Here is a 15,026-nt window from a genome sequence, read left to right as displayed (position 1 = left end):
TTTTTCTTTGTTAAATGGCATTTAAATATATAAAATAAATATCAAAAACATAAGTCTTTGTTTTACTATGGTTGCAAATATCAAAAAATTTCTATATGTGACATGGCACCAGAGTTAAGTTAGGGTTTTTCAAAATGCTGACACACCGAGCTCAAAAGGTTTGTCATTACTGGCCTACAATAATCCATAATAATAAAAGCATAATATGCTAATTAGACCAGACGTTCTTTCAGATGACCTTCCGGATGAAGCCAGGGCTGCTAGGGAAGCCCGGGTCCTGGGTGCCAGAGGGAGGCTGGTGCCAGCAGCTGGGGGAAGGAAGGCCTACTCTTGCACAAGTTTCATGCATCAGGCCTCTAGTGATCTCTACAGTCTTGCACTACAAGACAAGACAATGAGGATTACATATAAGAGGATGGTCCCTTAAGATTATAATGGGGCTGAAAAATTCCTATGGCCTAGTGATGCTGTTGAAATTGCTATGTCTTAGGTCAAGACATTACACAAATACTTACTATTGTGTTACAATTGCCTAGTATTCCGTAAAAATAACAAGCTGTAATGTAGGAGCTGTAGATGAACAGAATTTGTCATTCTCAAATATGTCTCTGACATAAGAATTATTTCAGGCTGTTTAATTTTAAGAAATAGCAGAAATGAGAGAAGCTCTGAAAAAGAAGTAGCAGTTACTCTTTGTAAAAGACATTTACATTGGTACAGTAAATCTCCATTTGTCAGGGTATCTCCCTTAGTGTACTAGGAAGAGGGGGATGACCTTATCTCTAGAAACTCTTACCAATGCAGATGGCAATGACTTAATCATGCCTAACTACCTTACTCTGGTTTACTGTGCTTTTCCAATAACTGACTCACCCCCAACTTCTTTTGTTTTGAGCTAAAGATGGTACTCAAAGGTGGTGGCTTAAGTTACTCGGTTTTCCTAGGTCACTCCCATGTGTACAAGAGGTATACATGTTATTAAACTTTTGTTTGCTTTTCTGCTGTTAATCTGTCTTTTATTACAGGGATGTGTTAGCCAAGAATCCAAAAAGGTAGAGGAAAAATTATTTTCTTCCCCCCAGGCCCACAGGCTATATACCATTTAGCCTAGGCCTATAGTAGGCTATACCATCTGGTTTTGTGTAAGAACACAAGGAAATCTCTGAAAATATCCCATTTCAATATTTCAGAGATAACAGAGGTTCAAGTACAGAGATTAAGTGGTTTACCCAAGGTCATACACCTAACAAGGGTGGAAGCAGGAATTCCAACTCCTATTATCTAGTTCCAGAGTCATGACTCTTAGCTCCTATGTTATTGGACTTCCAGGAGCTCCAAAGGCCAGGTTAGAACAAGAATGAGTACAATAATAATGAACAACATAAACTGATGAACAAAAATAGATCCAGAGACATAGAAGCATTAAACAGACCGTCAAACCTCAGAGGGAAGGCAGGGGAGGGTGGGGAAGGTAAGAGATCAACCAAAGGACTTGTATGTATGCATATAAGCATACTAATGGACACAGACAGTAGGGGGGTGAGGGCATGTGCTGGGGGGCGGGAGCAGGTGGGGAGAAGTAAATGAGGGGGAAAAGGAGACATATGTAATACTTTCAACAATAAAGAATTTTTTAAAAAAGAATGATGAATACATAAAGGGGTCATTAGGTAAAGAAATTAATAAAAATGTTCATAGGCCTCAGGCTGTTAAAGACAAATGACCAAAAGACAGAATTGATGGTGGTGATGGGGGAGGGCATATAATAGCCACAGGTGAATGAGTATAAATCTATTAAGACTAACATAAAAAATAACACAATGAAAATTAGGTAAAGATTGAAAACTTTTAAACATAAATCCTAGCTCAGCCATGTACTTGAATGACTATAGCAAATTATTTAATCTAAGCTTTAATTTCCTTACCTTTAAAATGGGGGTTTAAAAGGAGTAATGGGCAGCAGCAGCTCAGTCCCAGTGTACTCTCCCTCCAGGGAATATGCCTGTGTCATCCCCTCCCCCCCACCCCTTACTGCATGTATCCCCTAACCTCTAAGGGACCCCATGAGACTTGCAACCAGGGGAACAATGGGTAGCGGCAATTCATCCTGGGCTAACCCCCTGAACCTGTCTCCCCCTTTTCTCTGACTTCCCAGTGAGCTAAGGCAGCTCAGCCTAGGCTCTCCTGTTGCTTCTTTTATGCCCTTTCTTGTTTCACTCTCCTAAGTATATTTTTGCTGCGGTCAATACATTCTTGCTTGCTTTTCTAAAATTAAAACAAAAAACAAAAAAAGGGGTGGTGGTAATAATAGTTTGAATGTACTGGGTTATTAGGAAAGTACTATATATAAGGTGCTTAGCATAGTATCTGTCATATGTTAACGCAGTAAACAATTATTATTGTTAAAAATAAAAGAGCAATAAAAATCACATTGAAGGATTCCACCCTCACCACTTGTACCCAACATTATACTGGATATTCTAGCTAGGGCAATTCAGCAAGTAGATAAAATAAAATGCATGCAGATTGGAAAAGAAGTAAAGTTATCTCTATTAGCAGATGACTTGTTCTTTTATATAAAAAATCCTAAGGAATCCACACACACAAAAAATGACTACAGCTAAAAAAATAACTCCAGCCCAGCTGGCGTGGCTCGGTGGTTGAGCATCAACCTATGAACCAGGACGTCACGGTTCGATTCCTGGTCAGGGCACATGCCCAGGTTGTGAGCTCAATGCCCAGTGTGGGGTGTGGGGGAGGCAGCCAATCAATGATTCTCTCTCATTGATGTTTCTATCTCTCTCTCCCTCTCCCTTCCTCTCTTAGATCAATTAAAACATAACTAAAAAAAAAATAACTCAGCAAGGTTGCAGGATACAATAACACCAATATACAAAAGTCAACTGTATTTCTATATACTAGCAACTGACAATGAAAAAAAAGAAATTTAAAAGAATTAAAAAAACAATTCCATTTACAATAGCGTCAATAATCTATATATATAAAAGCCAAGCGACCAGAATGGTGGAAGGACTGGAACGACCGGTCACTATGATGTGCACTACGGCGGCCAACCGGCCCAATAGGGGCCCCGATCGCCGCCCCCCAACCTCCCGTGGCCCCTCCCCCTATCCAGCCCCACCCCAATTGCCTCCCCACCCCAATCGGGAGTGGGGCCGGCTGGCCAACCTCCCGTGTCACCTTCCCCCAACCAACCCGGCCCGATCAACCCCCATCGGGCCCCACCTGTGCATGAATTCATTCACCAGGCCTCTAGTATTAAAATAACTAGTAATAAAATTTACAAACAATGCAAGACTTATACACTGAAAATGATAAAACACAGTTGAAAGGAATTAAAGACCTAAGTGGATGGAAATATATCCACTGTCCATGGATTGAAAGAATCAAAATTGTTAAGATCACAAAAGTTAAGATCCCCAAACTGATGTACAGATTCAATACAATCATTATCTAAATCCCAGCTGCCTTTTTTAGCAAAATTTACAAGCTGATCCTAAAATTTATATGGAAATACATGGACCCCAAAAAGGCAAAACCATCTTTCCAATTTTAAAACTTATTAAAAAGCCACAGTAATCATGACTGTGTAGAGGCGTAAAAATAGTCATAATGGAACAAAATTGAAAGTGCAGAAATACATTTATGGACAATTGACTTTTTTTCTTAAAAATATTTCCCCCCATCATTACTTATCCCCCATATACCCTCCTCCATCTCCACCCACTCCTCCCCAACAGTCACCACACCGTTGTCCATGAGTTTTTCTTTTCTGCTCAATCCCTTCACCATCTTCCCCCCCTCCAACAGAGCTATCTGCCTGTTATCTATGAGTCTGTCTCTATTTTGCTTGTTAGTTCAGTTTGTTCATTAGCTTCCACTTATTAGTGAAATCATACGGTACTTGTTTTTCTCTGACTGGCTTATTTCACTTAGCATAATGTTCTCCAGGTTCATTGACGGCTGATTAGTATTCTATTGTGTAAATGTACCAGAGCTGTGTTATCCACTCATCTACAGATGGACACTTGGGCTGCTTCCAAATCTTGGCTATTGTAAATAATGATGCAATGGACATAGAGGTGCATATATTCTTTCGAATTAGTGTTTCAGGTTTCTTCAAATATATTCCCAGAAGTGGAATCGCTGGCTCATAAGGCAGTTCCATTTTTAATTTTTTGACGTAACCTCATACTGCTTTCCACAGTGGCTGGACCAATCTGCATTCCCACCAACAGTGCACAAGGGTTCCCTTTTCTCCACATCCTCGCCAACTCTTGTTTGTTGATATACTGATGATAGCCATTCTGACAGGTTTGAGGTGATATCTCATCGTGGTTTTGTTAATTTGCATTTCTCTGATGATTAGTGACATTGAGCATCTTTTCAGATGTCTGTTGGCCATCTGTATGTCCTCTTTGGAGAGGTGTCTATTCAGGTCCTTTGCCTAAATTTTAATGGAATTATTTGCTTTTTAGTGTTGAATTTTATAAGTTCTTTATAAATTTTGGTTATTAACCCCTTATCAGATGTATTATTGGCAAATATATTCTCCCATTCAGTGGGTTGTCTTTTATTTTGTTGAAAGCTTCCATTACTGTGCAAACTTTTTAGCTTGATATAGTCTCGTTTATTTTTTTCTTTTGCTTCCCTAGCCTGAGTAGATATATCAGAAAAAATATTACTATGAAGAATGTCTGAGATTTTACTGCCTATGTTTTCTTCTAGAATTTTTATGGTTTAAAGCCTAACATTTAAGTCTTTAATCCACTCTGAGCTTATTCTTGTGTGCGGTGTAAGAAGTGGTCTAGTTTCTTTTTTTTTTTTTTGCACAAATCTGTCCAATTTTCCCATCACCCACAGTCTATTTACTGAATAGACCATCTTTAGCCCACTGTATGGTTTTGCCTTCTCTGTTGAATATTAACTGACTATAAAGGTATGGATTTATTTCTGGGCACTCTATTCTGTTCCATTTATCTGTGTATCTGTTTTTATATCAGAACCATGCTATTTTGATGACTACGGCCTTGTAGTAGTTTGATAACAGATAGTGTGATTCCTCCAACTTTGTTCTTCTTTCTGAAGATTGCTATTTAGGGTCTTTGTGGTTCCACATACATTTTTTGAATATTTGTTGAAATATTCTATGAAATACGCCATCAGTATCTTGATAGGTATTACACTGAATCTGTAGACTGCTTTGAGTAGTATGAATATTTTAACTTTTCCTATCCATGAACACAGTATATGTTTCCACTTATATGTATCTTTTTCATTCTTTCTTTAGTGTCTTATAATTTTCTTAGTACAGGTCTTTTACATCTTTGGTTAAATGGGCTCGTTTTATAGTTTCCCTTTCTGACAGTGCATTACTGATGCATAAAAATGCAACTGATTTTTGGATATTTTGTATCCTGCTACTTTAATGAATTCATTTATCAGTTCTAGTGGTGGAATTTTTTGGTGGAATCTTTAGGGTTCTCCATGTAGTGTCAAATAATGAGTTTTACTTCTTCCTTTCCAATATGGATGCCTTTTATTTTTTCTTCTTGTCTGACTGGTGTGGCTAGGACTTCCAGTACTATGTTGACTGAGAGCAGTGAAATTGGACATCTCTGTCTAGTTCTTGATCTTAAGGGGAATGCTTGTAATTTTTGCCCACTATGATGATGGCCTTCATTATGTTGAGGTATGTTCCCTCTATTCCCATTTTGCTGAGAGCTTTTACTCGTATCATAAATGGGTGCTGGATTTTATCAAATGCTTTTTCTGCATCTATTGATATGATCATGTGGTTTTTATCCTTCATTTTGTTTATGTGATGTATCACTTTTTTTTTTTTTGGATATTGTACCAACCTTGCATACCTGGAATAAATCCTACTTGATCCTGGTGTATGGTATTTTTAAGGTATTTCTGAATTGGTTTGCTAATATTTTGTTAGAGATTTTATCACCTATGTTCATCAGGGATATTGGCCTATAATTTTCTTTCTTTGTCATGTCTTCCTTTATCTGGTTTTGAAATTAGGATAATGCTGGCCTCATAAAATGAACTTGGGATTTTTCCCTTCTCTTTAATTTTTTGGAATAATGTGAGGATAGATGTTAGTTCTTTGAATATTTGATAAAATTCACCTGTAAAGCCATCCGGTCCAGGGCTTTTATTTGTGGGGAGTTTTTTGTTTTTTTTTAAAAATATCTTTTTATTTCAGAGAGGAAGGGAGAGGGAGAGAGAGATAGAAACATCAATGATGAGAGAAAATCATTGATTGGCCGCCTCCTGCACGCCCCAAACTGGGGAATTAGCTCATAACCCGGGCATGTGCCCTTGGCCGGAATGAAACCTGGGACCCTTCAGTCTGCAGGCCGACACTCTACCCACTCAGCCAAACCGGCTAGGGCTGTTGGGAGTTTGTTTTTGTTTTTATTACTGTTTCAGTTTCACTAGTTGTGATCTGTCTATCCAGATTCTCTGATTCTTCCTGACTTAGTTTTGGAAGACTGAATGTTTCTAGGATCCTACTCTATTGTCTGGATTTGGCCACTGAGTATATTGGTTCTGGGCATCCTGGGAGGGACTCTGGTGCTGGCCAATGTCAAACACTGTCTGTGACTGGCTCTGGGCAACCTGTTTAGAGCTATCAATGATCCAGTTTGTGGCTGCGCCTGGGTATGTGTGGAAAGGACCAAGCTGTGCACCAAGGTCTGCTTCCCCTGCACCAGGTCCAGGGGAAGATCAGCAAAAATCACAAAGTACCCAGAGATCTGCCTCTGCTTGCAGGCTGTCTGTTAGGCTCACTTACTTAAAGAGCCTCAGGCTGTACTCCTCAGGTGGACTTAAGCTCCTCAGGACGGGGCAAGAGGGATTCCAATGGGTGGGGCTTTTGCTTCACCCCAGGCTGATGCTGCATGAAGGGCAATGCTATCCCTGAGAAAGATGGCTTTTGCATATGGGGGCATGACTCAGCACATGGATCCTGGCAGCTGATGTCTCAGCTAGTCTGCTCTGCCTGCCCTAAGCCAGAGCAGAAGGTGAGTGGCTGCAAACAAAATTTTGTGTATTGGCCCTTTAAGATGGTGCCTGTGTTTCTAGCTCTCTCTCCCTGGCAGACAGAAACCTTGCTGATTTTCACAGCTAGATGTTATATGGGCACCTTTCCTGGTCCTAGTATTCTCAGCTGGGGAATCTGTCTTGGAGTTTAGACCCCAGACTTCTCAGGGGAAGCCCTCCTCTTCCCCCACCCAGCTGAGATATCCCTCCAGAACTTCAGCTGCTGCCAATGGGAGCCAGGCCAGCACTCTCGCTCCTCCACACTTTCTACCAGTCTCGAAGTGGCCTCCTCTGTAAGTCCTTGGTTATATGGCTTTTCTCCAGCTACTCTTCAGATGGTTATTCAGGATGATTTTTCACTTTACAACTACACTTTAGTTGTAATTCCAGTTTGGTCCTGGGAGGAGTAAGTGTAGCTTCCACCTAATCTGCTGCCATCTTGGATCCTCCCCAGGCAACTGATTTTTGAAAAGAATTCTAAAACAATTTAATGGGGACAGTAAAGTCTTTTCAACAAATGGTACAAGAACAACTGGATATCTATCTTCATGAAAAAAAGAAAAAAAGAATTCAAACTCCCACCTCATATTACAAAATCAAAATGGATCAAAGCAAATGTCAGCAAGTATCTAGAAAAATTGGAATCCTTGTATTAATGCTGGTGAAAATGTAAAATGGTTTAGTTGCTACATAAAACAATATGATGTTTCCTCAAAAAATTAAAGAGCATTACCATTTTATCCAGCAATCTCACTTCTGGGTGTATACCCAAAAGTAAAAGCAAGGACTTGTACAGGTATATTTGTATGTTCATGTTCACAGTGGCATTATTCACAAGAAGCAGAAGCAATCCAGTGTCCATCAGTGAAGGAATGGATAAAGAAAACATGATAGATACAGGTACAGACACACATACAATGGAATATTATTCGTCTTAAGAAAGGAAACCATGTCATACGCTACATACAACATGGATGAAACATGAGGACATTATGCTAAGTGAAATAAGTGAGTCCCAGAAATACAAATACTATATGATTCCACTTATGAGACACCTAGAGCATTCAAACCCAGAAACAAAGTAGAATAGTGGTTGCCAGGAGCTAGGGAAAAGGGGGAAAAGGGGGGGGGGTGGGTAGGGGAGGTAAGGAGTTGGTGTTCTGTGAGTGTAACGTTTCAGTCATGCAGGATGGGAGGGTTCTGGGGATATGTTTACAACAAAGTGCACATGGTTGACAACAGTGAACTATACAGTTGGGAGGCTGAATTTTATGGAGGTTTTTACTGCCACAAAAAAAACACATAAATTCCATATTTTAATATAAGCATATATATCATATAAGCTTAGGTTTGGGAACAGAAAGATTTAACTGCTGTTTTCTCTTGCCTGTTGAGGATTATGAAACACACACACACCACACACCAAAATAGAAGGAATGGAATTCTGAGACATGCTACAACATAATGAATCTTGAAGACATTGTGGTATGTGAAAAAAGCCAGTCATGAAAACACAAACATTGTATATTTGAATAATATTGCCCCATTTTGTTTATTCACTCATCAGTTGATGGGCATTTGGGTTATTTCCATTTGGATTGTTGACTATTATGGAAAACGCTGTTATGAATATTTATTTATAAGATTTTATATGGATATGTTTTCATTTTTCTTGGTTATATACCTAGAAGTGGAATTACTAGGTAAAATTGTAATTCCATGTTTAACTATTTGAGAAACTACCAAACTATTTTTCACAGTGGCTAGACCACTTTATATTCCTACCAGCAACATACAAGGGTTCCAATTTCTGCATATCCTTGTCAACACCTGTTATCTGTCTTTTTTGTTATACAGCCATGTGCTAGTATCTCAGTGTGATTCTGATTTGCATTTGCCTAATGACTAATGATGACCAGCATCTTTTCATGTATTTATTAACCATTTGTATGTCTTCTTTGGAGAAATGTCTGTTCAAACTCTCTGTCCATTTTCTAAATGAGTTACCTATTTTTATTTTGTTAAGTTGTAAGAGTTCTTTATATATTCTGGATACTAATCCCTTGTGAGAGAGATGAATTACAAATATTTTCTCCTACTATGTGTTGTTTTCTTTCAATTTCTTGATGAAGCCCTTTGAAACATCAAATTTTTAGTATTATGAAGTCCAATTTTTCTATTCTTTCTTTTTGTTGCTTGTGCTTTTAGTATCATATCTAACAAACCTCTGCCTAATCCAAGATCATGAGATTTACTCCAGTGTTTTCTTCTGAAAGGTTTATATTTGACCTTACATTTAGGTCTTTGATCCACATTATCGTGACAAAATATATACACTATCAAATTTACCATGTTAACCCTTTTTAAGTGTATAGTTCAATGGCATTAAGTACATTCACATTGTTGTGCAGCCATCCATCTTGAGAACCTTGTTTTGTGGGAATGATGAAAATGTTTTGAATCAGACAGTGGTAACAGGCACACAACTTTGCAAATATACTAAAAATCAGTGAATTACACACTTTAAATATGTAAATTTTATTGTGTGTGAATTTTATCTCAACAAAAAAACTTAAAGAGAAAAACATTAATTGAGCCGTGGTCAGTGTGGTTCGGTTGGTTGGGTGTCGTCCCATACACCGAAAAGTTGCCATTTGATTCCTGGTCAGGGCACATGCCTGGGTTTCGGCTCGATCCCCAGTAGGGGCGTACAGGAGGCAGCCGATGAATGTTTCGCTCTCACATTGATGTATCTCTCTCTCCCTCTTTTCCTCTCTTCTAAAAATCAATAAAAATATATTAAAAAATATATAGATATATTTTAAAAATTACATTGAGAGGGTTAACACAAGAAGACTGTAGCCGCCCTGACCGGTTTGGCTCAGTGAATAGAGCGTCAGCCTGCAGACTGAGGGGGTCCCAGGTTCGATTCCAGTCAAGAGCATGTACCTTGGTTGTGGGTACATCCCCAGTAGGGGGTGTGCAGGAGGCAGCTGATCGATGTTTCTAACTCTCTATCCCTCTTCTTTCCTCTCTGTAAAAAATCAATAAAATATATTTAAAAAAAAAATTGTTTCATGCAAATGAAAATATTTTAAAAAAATTTTTAAAAGACTGTAGCAAAATATGCAATGATACTAGATGCCAAAGAGTAGGCAGAAATATTCTTCTTTAGCTTGTTTTTCTGCCAATAATTTGTTCAAATGGACAGGCCCAATAAACATTCTTCAAAGGAAATTGATCAATTTAGGCAAGGTCATAGAGAGTAAGCCGGAAAAAAGTTTAGGCATATCCCTCCAAATAATGGGAAAGAACTGAAATACTGTCAATCTGGAATAGCATGACAAGACAAAGAGTGTATCTGACCTGACAGGCTCATATTAAACATAAGAAACAGAACGTAAAACTATTAAATATTTGGTTTCAAAATAATAGCATTTAGTTCAAGCAATTATATCTAACACACACAAGTATCTAAAATGCTGAGTACAGTTCTAGGGAGAAGGTGTTAGAGCAGCGGTTCTCAACCTGCAAGTCGCGACCCCTTTGGGGGTCGAACGACCCTTTCACAGGGGTCGCCTAAGACCATCAGAAAACACATATATAATTACATATTGTTTTTGTGATTAATCACTATGCTTTAATTATGTTCAATTTGTAACAATGAAATTGGGGGTCACCACAACATGAGGAACTGTATTAAAGGGTCGCGGCATTAGAAAGGTTGAGAACCACTGTGTTAGAGGATCATGATAGTAGTCTTCAAATATTTTAAGGAATCATTCATGTGAAAAAGAGATTATATCTGAAAAAAGCAAAAAGTAGTGGGAACAGCACAGGCTTTGATGTCATAAAGACCTGGTTTCAAATCCTGATTCCATCATTTACTGTGTCATTTGATGCTTTAGAGAAAGATTATGTTTCCTTACCTAGATCTTGATACCTATCTCATAAATGGATAAAAATTAAATGCAGCTCAGTGTAAAATGTTTATAAACTGCCTGGTATAGGCTGACACACTGTGATACACAATGATGTTAGTACCTTTCTCCTGATTTTTCCTATTTGTTCTAGAATAGTGTTTTTCAAACTGAGAAGTACAATCCATTAATGGGTCACAAAAGCAGCTTAGCTGGTTGTAACAAGCTTTTTTCCTAAAGACAGAGAACAGAAAATATTAGAGGGTACCACATGTACTAAAAATAACTCTAGTTGTAAGAAAATTTTGCTTCAATTATTCATACACATGTGCGTACTATGATGTAAAATGTGCTTATCCTGAAAGCTGAACCAAAAAACAACAACAACAACAAAAAGCTGTGAAAGCCACTGCTCTAGAGCACCGTTTTCTAAATATGATCTATAGATACTAGTTCCTTAGGAGCTCAAGTAAGTTTAGGGAACGATAACACTTACAAATTTACTATATTCAATATATATTCACATATCAAAAAGCCCAGCATTAAAAAAAACCTGTTCATTTTTGTTGAACCTCGATTTTCCCACATATATTTGACCTCACGCCACTACTATTTATTCACACAATATCTACTGACACATTCAGGACTGGCATCATATGGCATACACTGGAGGGTAAAACATTTCTCCAAATGAAAAAGAAGGTACAATCGGTATACGTTACAGAAAGTAGATTTTTAGCTTACTGAGAAAGAAAAAAAACTCTCGACTCTGAATATTCCTCCACTTGCCACTAATACCTACCCCTTCCAACTTATATTCCAAACACATATCCCAAAGTGTCTTAAACATATTTATCAAACTTTCAACTCACACAATTTTTTTCAGAAAAAGTATAAGGCATATATCTATACATAAAAGGCTAAGTGTCTGTCCGACCGATAGCTATGATGCGCAGTGACCACCAGGGGGCAGACACTCAACGCAGGAGCTGCCATAATGCGCACTGGCCATTTAAAAATAAATGGGCCCTAGCCGGTTTGGCTCCGTGGATAGAGGATTGGCCTGCGGACTGAAAGGTCCCAGGTTCGATTCCGGTCAAGGGCATGTACTTGGTTGCGGGCACATCCCCAGTGGGAGGTGTGCAGGAGGCAGCTGATCGATGTTTCTCTCTTATCGATGCTTCTAACTCTCTATCCCTCTCCCTTCCTCTCTGTAAAAAATCAATAAAATATTTTTAAAAAATAAAAATAAAAAAATAAATGGCACCACGGACCTGGCGCTGACAAACCTTCCCCCAGTGGGACACAGGCCCTGCCACCACCCCAGAGCAACACTCCACCAAATTGCAGCCAGCACTCACAAGACCTGATGGCACAAAATGTGGCCCACAGCCCAGCCCAGCCCTGAAACTGTCGCTGTGGGCACTGGGTAATGGCATCACATAGCAACGCCCGTCTTCCTCTCCCTAGCGACTAGCCTCCTTGGAGTTTCTTTAGCCCAGGAACATGACTTGCTTTATAGCCAGGTGCAAACATTTTACACTTTACCCAAATGTCTGTGAAGCGTTTTCCCGTGTCTCATCTCATTTGATCCTAACATAAGTCCTAGAATAGGTAGATAGGAGGCTCGGTGGAATCCTATTTTCTTTTCATTAGCTGGAAAACGGAGATTTAGAAAGCTTAGAAACTTGACCCGACTGAAAAAAAGTAAGAAATGATGGACCTTGAAAATGGCTTCAGGTTTTCTCACTGCACAGAATATAGTCAAACACTGCTGCAGTTAAACATTTTATCCTTTGTTGTCCCTGCCTGATCTACAATAATAATCTGCTTCGTGTTGATATTTACTGCTGTGTTGCTGACAATGACCTGAAAGAGAAGTTGGGGTGCTTTGCTAGGCTGGAAAAAGTTTAGCTAAATCAGAAAGCAGGTCTAATTAAGCAAGTTTATTCTATATCTATAAAAGACTAAGTTGACTCATGCATGCACGATACATATAAAGCTCTTGCTGGCGCCAATTGCACACGTGTTTCGATCTGTCACTGTTGATTGTGTATTTGGTTGACACTTCTATTATCGAGAAAGGGCGAATAGCAATATTAAAATATTTCTTCTAATTAATTTCCTTTCAATGTGCACGAATCCGTGCACTGGGCCACTAGTATACAATATTAAAAAATGTAGCCAGGATCAAAGCAATAAGCAGGAACCACTCAGTCAAAAGAAACTTCTAGCATAGTATTTAAGAAGACTTGCTTTACTTAACAAACCCTATACTCAGAAACCAAAGTTGCACGACTTAATCAGCTTCTCAAGGTGGAGTCCATGTGTTCTAATAATACATAATCTAAAATGGGCTGATGAGTGCATCTAGTCCTCATTATCATCATCACTTGGAAGAGGCATGTGATGATATTTAGATGATTCTGGGTTCTTTTAAAGTGTATACACACCCAAGATTCCTTTGGGAGGACGTGATTTCACACTAATATGAAAAACTATCAATATCATAGTTAGTTCTAATAATATTTGTTATCACTTAACAATAAAATAAAGGCTTGACATAATATATTCTATAATTCTAACCTTCCTAATTGGGAGTCACAAATATCTCTGACTCTGCTCTAGCAGTTGTCAAGAGCATAAAGTTTCCTTCCCACTCTCCCTCCCTCCAAAGCCACCTCTCATCCTTCAAGTTTGCCTCAACTACTTTGGACTATTATTTTCTCCCCAATTTCTGAGCACTCTCACAGTACTTTATGTTCCTATCACTCTTTTTGGCAACTCTCTGTATACGCCCAGGTTATTTAACTGCATAAAACTTGGCTCCCAACAAGCCTGGAACTGCCTTAATGAACAGGGATCAACTTTTAAGAATCTTTAGAATCTCCCACAAGATCTTGTAAATATTTCTTGATTTAAACAACGAAGCTTAAGAGTCAGAGCAGCTAGACTTGGAAGAGTTTACCATGTCAGACCCAGTGCTAAAAGCACACATGGATTATTTTAATCTTCACAGCTGTAGCTAGAGTTAAGAACGATTATTTTCTCCATCAATAGAGAAAAAAAATAAGGCTCAGAGTAACTTGCCCAAGGTCATGCAACTAGCGAGTGGCAGAGCCAGGGCCTGAATCCAGACAAAGCTCCTACCTGCCCCCGCGCACTGTGAACTTGTGGCCCTGCGATGCCGGAGTCCATGCAGGATTTAGATTTCCCTAACTTAGAAGTTTCCATTTCAACCAGGAGTAGGAGCATTTCGGGTAAAAGTGAAAACACTGTAAAGGGGTACATTCAGAGAAAGAATTTCCCATAGACATCTTTATGCGGTTGCAATAAAATACGAGGGAAACCGCCTCCTATGTCCTTTCTATTTATGGAAGTGATGATAGTCCAGTGTGGGTCTCACAATTTTATCAAGAAGTTGGCTCATGAAAATACAGCTTTGGCTTTCCAAGAACCCTCTTTAAAAATGGAAAGAAAAGATAGACGTAGTCACTGTCCAGCTCCAAAAAAAAAGCCAAACCCAATTCTTGTTTAAAAAACAAGAGCCAGGGCTCTAAGAGTTCCACCCTGGACTCGCCACACAAAGCAGCACCACCCTCGGCTCCCCACACAAAGCAAGCTTCACCCCAACACCCAAAGGGTCCCTCCCTCCCGCCAGAAGCGGACCCCCCGCCCACTCGTCCAGAGCGCTGACCACTGCACAGAGCGGGACCACGACTGTCAGCTCCCGGCGACACCTCCGCAAGCAGACCCCTCCCTCCCCGGCGCACAAAACGCCCGGACCACCCTCCCAAAGCCGGCACTTCACTCCACACAAAGCGGCTTCCCACCTCCGACTCCTCCCGCTGGCCGTGCCAACCCGCGGACCCCCACGGGACCCCACACGCAGAGGGTCCCCCACCCAGCGCACAACTAGCTACTCACCGCCTTTCCGCTCGCACGCCTCGAACCCCCAACTCCAGCTGACCTTTCCCAGCCAAAGCCAGAGAACCGCGAGTCCCCGTCCCGAGCGGGTCCAGCGACCCC

The 15,026-nt window shown here is 39.7% G+C and overlaps 1 protein-coding gene across 1 annotated transcript in view; it reads right to left on the bottom strand.

Moving 5' to 3' along the window:
* Positions 1-15,022, bottom strand: part of SLAIN2 (SLAIN motif family, member 2) — a gene marked incomplete at its 5' end in the record, with an annotated part of 75,997 nt that extends 60,975 nt beyond the window's left edge. Inside the window, one exon of the mRNA XM_014534593.1 lies at positions 14,925-15,022. Coding sequence (XP_014390079.1) covers positions 14,925-15,022 — 98 coding nt within the window. The remainder of the gene's footprint in view (positions 1-14,924) is intronic.
* Between the last annotated feature and the right edge of the window lie 4 nt (positions 15,023-15,026).

This window comes from Myotis brandtii, unplaced genomic scaffold (assembly GCF_000412655.1).
Source record: "Myotis brandtii unplaced genomic scaffold, ASM41265v1 scaffold10, whole genome shotgun sequence".
In the NCBI taxonomy this organism is placed as follows: Eukaryota; Metazoa; Chordata; class Mammalia; order Chiroptera; family Vespertilionidae; genus Myotis; species Myotis brandtii.
The sequence above is the reverse complement of the archived record's forward strand: the minus strand, read 5'-3'. Positions and strand labels throughout refer to the sequence as shown.